We start from the raw sequence: 12,500 nt of genomic DNA, 5'->3' as shown, positions 1-12,500 counted from the left end.
TAAAAACATGATTTATATATATATACAGTATATGTTATTCTTATTATTTCACATTTATTTTATAATTTTTTCATATATATTTATTATTATTTCACTTTTTTTTCATTATTGTATTTAAAAAGCCTTAATTTGCAACAATGTAAACACTTTTGATCAATTTAATGTCCATTTTTAATGATCGATTTAATGAGAATGTTTTCTATATATTTCTATATAGCTTTAATTTGTTTTTATTTCAGTTTCAGCAATTTTAGGACTTCAACCTAAACTTATTTCAGTTTATTTGTATTTTTAATTACTGAATAAAAGTGTTAACAACTTTCAAAATACACATCTTACATAATATATCCCAGACTAAATATGTAATATATAATATATATAAAATCCAGATGTGCTTATTTCTCATGCAAAATCACAGCCAATGTAATTTCTTTCGTATTTCACGTTTTTTGATTATTTCACACAGACGTGTTTTTGGGCTGTGTGTACTGGTGTTGAATGATCTCTTGATTTATCGCTGGCCTTCATCACGTCAGTCCCTTAACTCTACATGCAGATACAACAAGTTTCAGCTGAGCCGAATCTATCCTAAAGGCACCCGTGTGGATTCCTCCAACTACATGCCGCAGGTGTTCTGGAACGCCGGCTGTCAGCTGGTCGCGCTCAACTTCCAGACCATCGGTGAGCTGATCAACACTTATTAAAACATGACTGCACTGTCATATGAAATGTCAACCGTTTTTGCTCTCTCAGATCTGTCCATGCAGCTGAACCTCGGCATGTACGAGTACAACGGGAAGAGTGGCTACAGGCTCAAACCAGAGTTCATGAGGCGACCGGACAAGAACTTTGACCCCTTCACAGAAAGCACAGTGGATGGGATCGTAGCCAATACCTTATCAGTGAAGGTCAGACTTACTAGACGTATGGCTTTGTTTTAACTGGAACATCAGACTGTTGCCAAAACCTTAACCGCTTTACGTACAAAGATCCTCCACGGCTCCAGATTAAAAGCAGGTTAAAACCAGGGCCGCAACTACCCAGTGCCAGAGGGGTATGCAGCAACAATCTTGCCAATTACAAATAGTTATTAATAGGCTAATAACGAACATAAAAATAAACATTCGTTTGAAAGTAATTAAAGAGGAAATTAGGAGTTAAGCAATATCATACGAGCAAGAGTGCTATTTTCCAGAGTAGCCTATATCAGCACAATTGCAAAATGCGATATTAATTTTATACAACAGTTCAATAAACAACAAGTTGTCATTTTTTACAGTTTTGCTCTATTTTTCCAACAAAAATAGTACAAAAAAGTATAGGTTTCGTTCTCGAATAATTCAGTTTTTGAACAGTCGGTTAGAACAGTTGAATGATTCTAGAATCAACTCACACTGCCAAATATACTGGCAGTTTTATAGAGTCATATGCCTGGAATAATTTCATATTTCTATAATTAAAATATTATATTTAGAACATAAATCTAAAAATCCCATGACATTATTTAGGCAATTGTAATTACAGTGTAAGTGGATTTTAATAAATGGTAAGATGGATTTTGTTGATACTGATTTTATTGAATTCTTATAACATTCATAGTGTATCATGGTAAATAGTGTAATGACTTAAAAAGATGGTCAACAATATGTAACTTTACTTTATAAGAGGTGTGCCCTAAAAAGTAAGCATGCAATTTTGAGAACACCAAGGAAAGAGCACGTTCATTAGTTTGTTTGGATCCTTCAAACACAAGTTTGCACTGCCTGTTTGGTTTACCTGCTTAGCCTACACGTTAAAAGCGTGCGTTTTGTCAGACTCATAGCGCGCGTCCTCGATTTACCATATAAGCGCACGTTCTTAACGGGTCACGGAAAACCCACGTCGGTTTTTTAAATAGCAAATCACGCGTTGAGGACGTGCGCTTTGATATAAAAACCCGCATCGGAAACGCGTGTTTTCCTTGACCCCAAAGCGCACCTTATAAGAACGCACATTTTTGTGGTAAGTTTTGCTGTCAAATCGCACGCTTTTGATGTGTCAGTGCGCAATCAGACGCTTGCCCGAGCGTATATGAACACTTTTTGGCTTGCCACCGGAATTATGGAATCTTATGAGGGCGCCTACTCTAGCCTGTTAGTCCTCTAAAATGTTATATAATATTGAGGAAATACAGAAATTATTTAGAAACGCACAACAGCAGCTACATATAGAAAATACCACAAAAAAAAGATTTTTTCACACCATCATTTTGGCGCCCCCAAGGTGCGCGCCCCTATGCGCCGCATATAGCGCATACACACTTTTTGCGCCACTGGTTAAAACCTCCCACTCTTACTTGATCTGGACACACTGAGTATCATCAGACAGATTAAAGACCCCAGCTTCGATATTTGAACACTGCTTATGATAACACTAGGTTGCAGTGACGTTATTTGTGTTCACATAGACAGAGTCCGTTAGGGCTCTTAGTCCAAAAGTGCGCATATTTGGAGAAATACTGATTTATTCTCACATTTTCAAAATATTTCATCATTCAGAATATCATTTCTATTAACCCTTTCAAATGTGGTGTCCACATTTGGGGACAGTTAATTTAACTGCATTTAGGGTTCATTAATCTCAGTAATTCTCTCCAAACCACTTGAGGGCAGTGTCAGTAGATTGACAGCAATATTTTAACAGTGGCTACTGTCTTGAATCCCAAATATTCATTGCTTGATGACATCATTAATCCAAGATGGTTGACAGCGATAGCCATGTGCCAAATGTCCCAGGCATATCTGTGAAAAACTTTTACATAAGGAGGTCAATTGAGCTAAAAAAAAATATTAGTATGTACAGTAAAGTATGATGAATATGTTAGTATTTTAAAAACTAAAATTTAGAGTAAAATGTTGTTTTTATACACCAAAAACTAACTGTCCATGTATGTGGACGTCATGCAACAGTGGAGTCAGATTGCATAAAGTCTGATTTCTGTAACCTGCTAGTATATGTGTTCTGTTTTTGCAAATATGTTTTGAACTGTCTTATACTGTACTAAAAAAAGACATTTAACAAATAAATCAACATAAATAACCATTAAAAATGACATATGGCATTAAATGGCAACTTTACACATACACACCAAGACAAATTTGCATTTTGCCTACCAAACAGGGACAGTACAGGTCAAGCACTCAGTTCAGAATAGCAGAGAATATCCCAGAGGACTCTGTGTGTGTGTGTGTGTGTGTGTGTGTGTGTGTGTGTGTGTGTGTGTGTGTGCGTGCGTGCGTGCGTGCGTGCGTGCGTGCGTGCGCGTGTGTGCTCGTGTGTGTGTGTGTGTGTGTGCGTGACAGTGACCGCACTGATGAGGAGTGTGTGCCAGCAAAGCCCAGCCCATATTGCTATTATATATGTAACTAGCATTATAGTTCCTACACTATGTGTTTTATCGTTGTTATATTGTAATATTAATGTTTAAATATCTGAGCTGTTATGCATAGCATAAAATGACATAATAAAAGCACAATATTCCATATTGTCATCTGTGGCTTTTTGTCCCATTTTACGCCTTTGTTGCATGGAGTCCACATACTTGGACAGTTAAATAATATTTAAATAAAACTGAATTTTGTAAAAATGAAAATGGATTTCAATTTTTAGCATCATATTAGAGTAATAAAGAGAATCTTAAAAAAATCTAGATAATGTTTTCCATAATTCATGCATGAAAGGGTTAATTTCCACTGAATTATGCGATCTGAAGAGCGTTCACAGCGAGCTCTGTCGCTCTTGTTCCTGATTTGCGTCAGTTATGACTAATCAAGCGTTCATTCACTCTAGAGCTGTCAATCATCTTACGTGGCATAATTCTGGATGACGCTGTCCTGTACACTTCCTCGTTCTGAGCTAATGATGGCTGAAGTTTCTACAACAGACAAATCATATTTTTATACATTTAAAAAATATATTCTTAATATATATTTTTGTTTTTATGTTTGAGCTTATACACCGATCAGGCCTGTTCCTTCCTTGGAGCACTTTTGATAGAGACTGACCACTGCAGACCGGGAACACCCCACAAGAGCTGCAGTTTTGGAGATGCTCTGACCCAGTCGTCTAACCGTCACAATTTGGCCTTTGTCAAACTCACTCAAATCCTTACGCTTGCCCATTTTTCCTGCTTCTAACACATCAACTTTGAGGACAAAATGTTCACTTGCAGCCTAATATATCCCACCCACTAACAGGTGATGAAGAGATCATCAGTGCTATTCACTTCACCGGTCATAATGTTATGCCTGATCGGTGTATATCTCCATATTAATAACAGTCTGAGTAATTCTTGAATTGTAAACTCCCAAGTATCAGCTTTCTCAATGTGTGTTGGTTATGTGTCTATTCAGAATGACTTATGAGCACCTACCTTTTTATTTTGGGTTTGTCATTTATGCCCCACTTGCCAAAATGGGAGGTGTGTGGTAAGGGCACTCATTTCCGTTTTATTTGATGTATTTAGTGTTAATATATTGCGTTTTGATGGCCAAAGTTGTTTTTGTGCAAGAAAAATCTCTGTCTCTTCCACTAGATCATATCAGGACAGTTTCTGACTGACAAGAAGGTGGGCGTTTATGTGGAGATTGACATGTTTGGACTTCCAGTTGACACGAGACGAAAAGCTTTCAAGACAAAAACATCCCAAAGCAACGCCATCAACCCTGTGTGGGACGAGGAGCCCATCGTCTTCAAAAAAGTATGATTCCTGTTGTTCTCATCAGATGGCTGGAGTGCAGGAAATAAATAACGTGTTGTTTGTCGCTCAGGTTGTGTTGCCCACCCTCGCTTCCCTGAGGATAGCCGTGTTTGAGGAGGGCGGGAAGTTCATCGGACATCGGATCATTCCCGTCTCAGCCATTCGTCCAGGTGAGACTCTCTGAAAGTGCCCCTATTATTCTATTTTAATGTCCTAATTTTTTTTTATCTAGTTTAACATGTCTTATAATATCCATTGCAGCATCAGCACTTTTCTCACAGTGTCTGAAACGGTTCATTCGAAGATTCAGTCTCTCTAAACCCCGCCTTTCTGAGAGCCTGCTCTGATCTGATTGGTCAGAAGGCCCAGTGTGTTGTGATTGGTCGACCGCTTACGCCACATGTCGGAAACCAAACACCCATTACCATAACTGAGATTCAGTATGGAAGTGTGGAAAAAAAGACCCCTGTTTAGTTTTCTACAATAGAAAATGAAGAATTTACTGAAAATAAATGTATCACACATGAAGTGTGTTTTCATGGCAGATGTTTAGTGATTCTTTAGGGATTGTCAGACATTATGCAAATGTTTTGGGGTTCTTCTCACGTTATTCTTAGCACCGTATTACAGAACCTCTAAAAAGACCTTCGCAAGTAATATATACACTTTCGAGTGTGCACGAGAAACCGTTAAACTTTGCGTATAGGACAATGCACACTGAGCCCCCTATTGCACCATCAGCCCATTTCGGGGTGTGGTTTCTCGGCCGCCACAGAGTATGCGTTAAAGCAGACCGTAAGCCTTGAGATATGACATACTGTCCTAACTAAAGCCACATTTTGAACACTTTTTGTACAGTACCAGTCTTTTTTATAGACCCTTGAACTTGGCAAATAGGACAATGTAGTGCTGGACGGTATGACCAAAAATGTATATGACGTATTTTTCTAAATTATACCGGTTTTGCGGTATAAGACGGTATTTTTTCCCTTATGCATGACTGGGTGTTAAACACATTTTCTACTGATTGAGAGAGGAAATACTGCAGTAGATTGACTGGATTAACTTAATTTACTGTCATGACGAGTGAATATTGTAAAATTCTACACTAGAGTTAATACAGGTTTGCAAAACCACACAAAATCATGCTGTGGGAAACAACCAATAAAACACAGACCTGCAAAAAAGGGTCTCAAATTACAGACACATGAATATTAAAATATGTTAAAAAAAAGAGTTGAGTTGAGGGCACCTTAAAGGAACACGCCGACTTATTGGGACTTTATTCGCCGTATCACCCAGAGTTAGTCCACACACGCCATTCTCATCTCCGTGCCATAACTCTGTCTGACGCACCACCGCTAGCCTAGCTTAGCACAAAGACTGGAGGTAAATGGCTCTAGCTAGCCTAGCTTAGCACAAAGACTGGAGGTAAATGGCTCTAGCTAGCCTAGCTTAGCACAAAGACTGGAGGTAAATGGCTCCAGCTAGCCTAGCTTAGCACAAAGACTGGAGGTAAATGGCTCCAGCTAGCCGACTGCTCAATAAGAGACAAAATAACGCCAACATTTTCCTGTTTACATGTTGTGATGTGTGTATATCGTGTACTAAGACCAACTGAAAATGAAACGTGATTTTCTAGAGCGATATGGCTAGGAACTATACTCTCATTCCTGCGTAATAATCAAGAGCCGTACCATGAGTGCAGCGGCGCAATGATATTACACAGCACCTGAAAATAGTCCCCAGCTCTTTCTGTGTAAGCAGGTTGTCACATTGGTTATGTTGACGAAAGTTAGCCTATTTTCAGGCGCTGTGTAATATCGTTCCGCCGCTGCACTCATGGTACGGAAAATGTTGGCGTTATTTTGTCTCTTATTGAGCAGTCGGCTAGCTGGAGCCATTTACCTCCAGTCTTTGTGCTAAGCTAGGCTAGCGGTGGTGCGTCAGACAGAGTTATGGCACAGAGATGAGAATGGTATGTGTGGACTTAGTCTCAAAAAGTCGGCGTGATCCTTTAAGCATTTAAAAAATCTAACCCCATATAATAACAAACGGCCAAAACGAGGGAGAAACACAGAAGACCATTTAAAAGGTCTAAGGATATTTTCAATAAATTTAAGAGCACTACAGTCTCTGAACAAACGACACACGTCAGTTTAACACAGAAATAATAAAGCAGTTCTTTTGCCCATTCTTCTTTTAATTTTCGGTCTACATCATTGTCTTCAGTGTAGCAGAATAACCCTTCGTGTCATCGCGGTCGTGATCAGACGTACGGCTGTAATATCAGTGTCCTTGTTTGCACATATATTTCATTTGAAGAAGATGTGATGAAATATGTGTGCATACACGCTGCTGGTTCATGTTTAGAGCACTAGAGGATATAAAATATGTCCTTAAAAACTTGAAACGCTCTCGCTCCGGTCTATATCTGTGCTATGATGAGGGTGAGTTGGTGAGTGTTTTTAAAGTCATCACGCCGTTCCACGCAGAAACCACGTGTTGTTTGTATTCTCCGCTGTAATGTGTCCTCACTACAGTGCAACAGTGAAACGGGACCCCTCTCAAACAGTGCCGCGCTGCGCCGCGTTCAGAACGCTGTTTAATGGGTTAGTTCACCCAAAAATTAAAATAATGTCATATTTCCTCACCCTCATGCCGTTCCACACCTGTAAGACCTCCGTTCATCTTCAGAACACAAATGAAGATATTTGTGTTGAAATCCGACGGCTCAGTGAGGCCTGCATAGCCAGCAATGACATTTCCTCTCTCAAGATCCATTAATGTACTAAAAACATATTTAAATCAGTCCATGTGGTTCAATATTAATATTATAAAGTGACGAGAATATTTTTGGTGTGCCAAAAAAAACTAAATAACGACTTGTATAGTGATGGTCGATTTCAAAACACTGCTTCATGAAGCTTCAGAGCGTATCGAATCAGTGTATCGAATCAGCGCCTCGGAGCGCCAAAGTCACGGGATTTCAGGCAGTTTGACACGCTATCCGAATCATGATTCAACACAACACACTCCGAAGCTTCATTCAAATGCGCTACTATTCCTTTGTTTTTCTATGTAAACATGCTCTAGTCTGACGTGCAAAACCGTTCCGCTTGCTACTGCTAACATTAAATCACATACAATAGTCCATAAACCAAATGATGTCCTCATAAACCACGAGTAAACACACACAAATGTTGCAAAACTCGCGCATGACAAGCCGCTAAGCAAGTATTTAAGTTACAGTTACAGTACATACCATAGAGACATCCTGCTGTAGTCGCTGCTGCTTCTCCTGTTCAGTTTCAGCCTCTAGATCTGATTCTACATTATAAATGTATGGCTAAATCTGATTGATCTCCATGGTTTATTTATGATAACGTTTTTTCCACGTTTAAGGATGTCACAGCTTTCTCAGCTCTCAACGCAATAGCTTGTTTTTTTCCCGGAAAGATTCGGTACAGCGTATCTTTCTTTTATAAATATAATAAAACTAAAGACTTTTCGGAGATATGAAGGATACAATACTACTCTATAGGTACTCAAGATAGACATGAGATTGACTGAAACTTGAGTGTTTCATCCCCCCCTTTAACTGTGTAAAAAAACTCAGCATGCATGAAATAGCATTACCCCCCCCCCCCCCCTTGAAAAAATACTTTAAAACATTATTAGTAATGAATTAATTTAGATACTTTTAAGGATGCAGCATGGAAATGCATTGTATTAAACCATAATTTTCTCATATTTTGACAGGTTATCGTTACATCGGTTTGAGAAATGAAAAGAATCAAGCTCTAACTCTTCCTGCTATATTCGTGTATATCGAGGTGAAAGACTACGTACCGGATACATTCGCTGGTAAGAGATTATTACCAAATCATTTTTAGGATCTGCTAAAAGTACTACTGTGGAGTCCATATGAATAACATGGTAAACATGAGTGAATCTCACAAGCTGGATCACAATCAAGAAATTATACTTTGCATGAAGAAAATGGAGCTTCTTTGCATTATTTACAACATGTGACAAATATATTCGGTGTGAATTATGACCGTCTGATACCTTCACTGTGCTATTCGTGAGGAGCTTCATCTCAGCGGTGGTTTTTACAAACACTCATGGTCCTCATTTGCATACGAAACTATGAGATGAGGGATTGTGGGAACGATTCACGTCTCCACTACCCAGAATGCTCCTTCAGTTAAAAAGTGTTACACCTCGGGGGAACAGCAACACTGACCTTCTCAGCAGCGTTTCACACGTTTGTTTCGACTTGTTTTCCTGACAGATGCAAATAATGATGGGACGATCTTAAGACACAAGATTTGTTCCTTTGTTTAACTAAAGGAAAAATTGCCTAATTAAAGCCACATAAAAACAGTGACCTTGCCTTTTTAAAGCTAAAATTTGGCATCACTTGTTTAATATGAAAATATTACACTATATTGCCAAAAGTATTGGGACGCCCCTCCAAATCATTGAGTTCAGGTGTTCAATCACTTCATGGCCACAGGTGTATAAATCAAGCACTAGGCCTGCAGACGCTTCTACACACATTAGTGAGAGAATGGGTCTCTCTCAGGAGCTCAGAGAACTCAAGCGTGGTACCTTAAGTCCATTCGGGACATTTCCTCACTACTAAATATTCCACACTCAACTGTTAGTGGTGTTATAACAAAGTGGAAGCGATTGGGATCAACAGCAACTCAGCCACGAAGTAAAATCACAGAGCGGGGTCAGCGCATGCTGAGGGTCACAGAAGTCGCCAACTTCAAGACCTCCAAACTTCTGTGTCCTTCAGATGAGCTCAAGAACAGTGTGTAGAGCTTCATGGAATGGGTTTCCATGGCCGAGCAGCTCATCCAAGCCTTACATCACCAAGTGCAATGCAAAGCGTGGGATGCAGTGGGGTAAAGCGCGCCGCCACTGGACTCTAGAGCAGAGAGATGTGTTCTCTGAGTGACCAATCACGCTTCTCTGTCTGCCAATCCCATGGACGAGTCTGGGTTTGGCGGTTGCCAGGAGAACGGGACTTTCCTGACTGCATTGTGCTAAGTGTAAAGTTTGGTGGAGGGGGGATTATGGGGTGGGGTTGTTTTTCATGGGGTTGGGCTAGGGCTGGGCGATATGGCTGAAAACTGTTTCACGATATAAGTGTTTAATTTTGGTCGATATCGATAATTATTGATATTTTTTATGACCTATTTAAAATAAGGACCAGGAGAAAAATGTTTTACATTTAAACATTTTTATTTTAAATTTAACCTTGCTCTGATTATAATCCCCTCAGTTATAATGGCAGAAATGTCAACACAAGCATGGAAAACAACCAAACGTTGTTATCGTTTGGCCCCTTAGTTCCAATGAAAGGAACTCTTAATGCTTCAGCACACCAAGACATTTTGGACAATTTCATGCTCCCAACTTTGTGGGAACAGTTTGGGGACGGCCCCTTCCTGTCCCAGCATGACTGCGCTCCAGTGCACAAAGCGTTGCTCCATAAAGACATGGATGAGCGAGTTTGGTGTGGAGGAACTGGACTGTCCTGCACAGAGTCCTGACCTCAACCCGATTGAACACCTTTGGGATGAATTAGAGCGGAGACTGAGAGCGACTGGCCTTCTCGTCCAACATCAGTGCCTGACCTCACAAATGCTCTTCTAGAAGAATGGTCAGAAATCCACATAAACACACTCCTAAACCTTGAGGAAAGCCTTTCTAGAAGAGTTGGAGCTGTTAAAGCTGCAAAGGCTGGGCCGACTCCATATTAAACCCTACAGATTAAGAATGAGATGTCATTGAAGTTCATGTGCATGTAAAGCCAGGCGTCCCAAAACTTTTGGCAATATAGTGTATGTCAAAACTTTTATTTTCTTACTAATTATCAGAGACTTTTTTATTAAGTAAATGTTGAAACTAAGATGATGTTTGGCCTTTTTTAAAAGATGAAATGACCCATAAAATGCCATGGATTGTCTCTTAATTAAGGATTTCTAGCTATAATGAAACTTCAGATATATGAGCAAAATGTCACAGCAAGATGAAGGCCTTTAAAAGAGGCGAAACATAATGTCATATATCAAATCTAGTTTCTATGACTATTATTTTGGATATTTTTTCAAAGGTTTGAAAGGCCCATAGTGTCTAAAGCACAGATGCATGATGATGAAGGCAGATTTGTGAGTTTTTGACGTGACTGACGGTGTTTCTGTGCTGAACAGATGTCATTGAAGCGCTGTCCAACCCCATCAGATACGTCAACCTAATGGAGCAGAGATCCAAACAGCTGGCGGCCCTCACTTTAGAGGAAGGAGAAGAGGAGAAAGACACCAAAGAGGTTCAGATTCACATTCAGCTCCAAATCTACACACCTGACTGTTGAAGGGCATCATTTTGGGGGATGTTTCAAATTTTGACCCTACAAATTCGAGTAAACCATCGAAATATGAGGAAAATATTTTAAAAATGAGGGAAGAATAAAACACTAAACTTGGTTAAGGTATTTATCTGTCAAAAATATTTGTCAAAAATATTTGCCAAAAACAAACAAATTCTCTGAAAAAATGCATAGAAAAACAAAAAGCCCACAGGAAAACAATACACTGACTAATATTAAAAACATAATCCGTTATTAATATTTCATTGGTGTTCATCATTTCTTTGACTGACAGCATGACCAGAAATTATGTCGGCACAATTTGGTTTCGTTGTGTTATCACCATTACAGTTTTTCTCGATTGCTAAGACACATTTCTTGAAAGCTGCTCTCCTTTTCTCTAAATTGTGAACACAAAACCCAATTTTCAAGCTACATTCACAAAACCTCAGACTCTTCTTTCAAAACCAAACTTTCACCTCAAAACAGTTCAATCTGTGCTCAAAACTGAACTATGTTGTCAAATCGTGTCCCGCGTCAATCAAACACTACTGAACAGTCACTAAACACTACGTAGAAAAATAGAAAACAATGCTCAGGACATGAAGCTGGAGAAATAAATGTTTATTGTTCACTGTAGGCTAAATGCATGTTGCAAAACAAACAAAAAAAACTGTGCATTTAGCACTTGGACAAAAATCAAAACAGAAATCTTATGCGTTTGCCACTTGTGTACAGTAAGCCCATGTGAAAATAAAGTACAAAAATATACATGGAATACTTGGCCTACGAACAGTTAGACCAACCCTCCATTACAATACTACAGTATATCGGTACAGTGATGTACTGAAACATATATTTACTTACAGTATACTGTGGTACAGTATATAGTATGTCATACAGTAATTGCTGTCAACATTTACATACTGTACTATAATGTCAAAAAAAGGTAATTACCTGTTCTCTTCTCTAAATCTTCGGATTATGGTGGACACAGTGAATCTACTGATGTTTGGTTGTACCCTTTGTCCAGCCTCCCTCATGCTCATACCATGGACAAGAACATGGTCAATTACAGTAGCTCTGATTTCATCAGATATTACTGTTCTTTGTCTTCGCTGATCACCTCGACCACCTTGACCTCCTCTCACACGAACTCTTCCTCTCAGATTTCTATCCATTGTAGGGCCTCACAAACCAGTGCTCTCTGAACTGGCTTACTGTATATGTTCCCTCACATCATTAGCCACAAGTGTGATCAATTTTGAGTTGTTGTGTTCAAGTGGTGACATCTGTGCTTTAATTGTGTTTGACTTTTGTCACCTGTGCTCACCATTTTGCAGCACGGGTGCATCACAATGAAAATGTGTTGGCAAG

The 12,500-nt window shown here is 39.2% G+C and overlaps 1 protein-coding gene across 1 annotated transcript in view; it reads left to right on the top strand.

Annotated features, from left to right (window-relative positions):
* The window catches only part of plcb1 (phospholipase C beta 1), a gene marked incomplete at both ends in the record, with an annotated part of 146,587 nt that overhangs the window by 105,746 nt on the left and 28,341 nt on the right, over nucleotides 1-12,500 (top strand). Inside the window, 6 exons of the mRNA XM_079833982.1 lie at nucleotides 557-681; nucleotides 754-908; nucleotides 4,574-4,738; nucleotides 4,809-4,908; nucleotides 8,501-8,605; nucleotides 10,969-11,084. Of these exons, the coding sequence (XP_079690108.1) occupies nucleotides 557-681; nucleotides 754-908; nucleotides 4,574-4,738; nucleotides 4,809-4,908; nucleotides 8,501-8,605; nucleotides 10,969-11,084 (766 nt within the window). The remainder of the gene's footprint in view (nucleotides 1-556; nucleotides 682-753; nucleotides 909-4,573; nucleotides 4,739-4,808; nucleotides 4,909-8,500; nucleotides 8,606-10,968; nucleotides 11,085-12,500) is intronic.

Source organism: Gobio gobio, assembly GCF_949357685.1.
Source record: "Gobio gobio genome assembly, chromosome: 13".
NCBI classification, from domain to species: domain Eukaryota; kingdom Metazoa; phylum Chordata; class Actinopteri; order Cypriniformes; family Gobionidae; genus Gobio; species Gobio gobio.
This window is presented reverse-complemented; position numbering and strand designations above follow the sequence as displayed.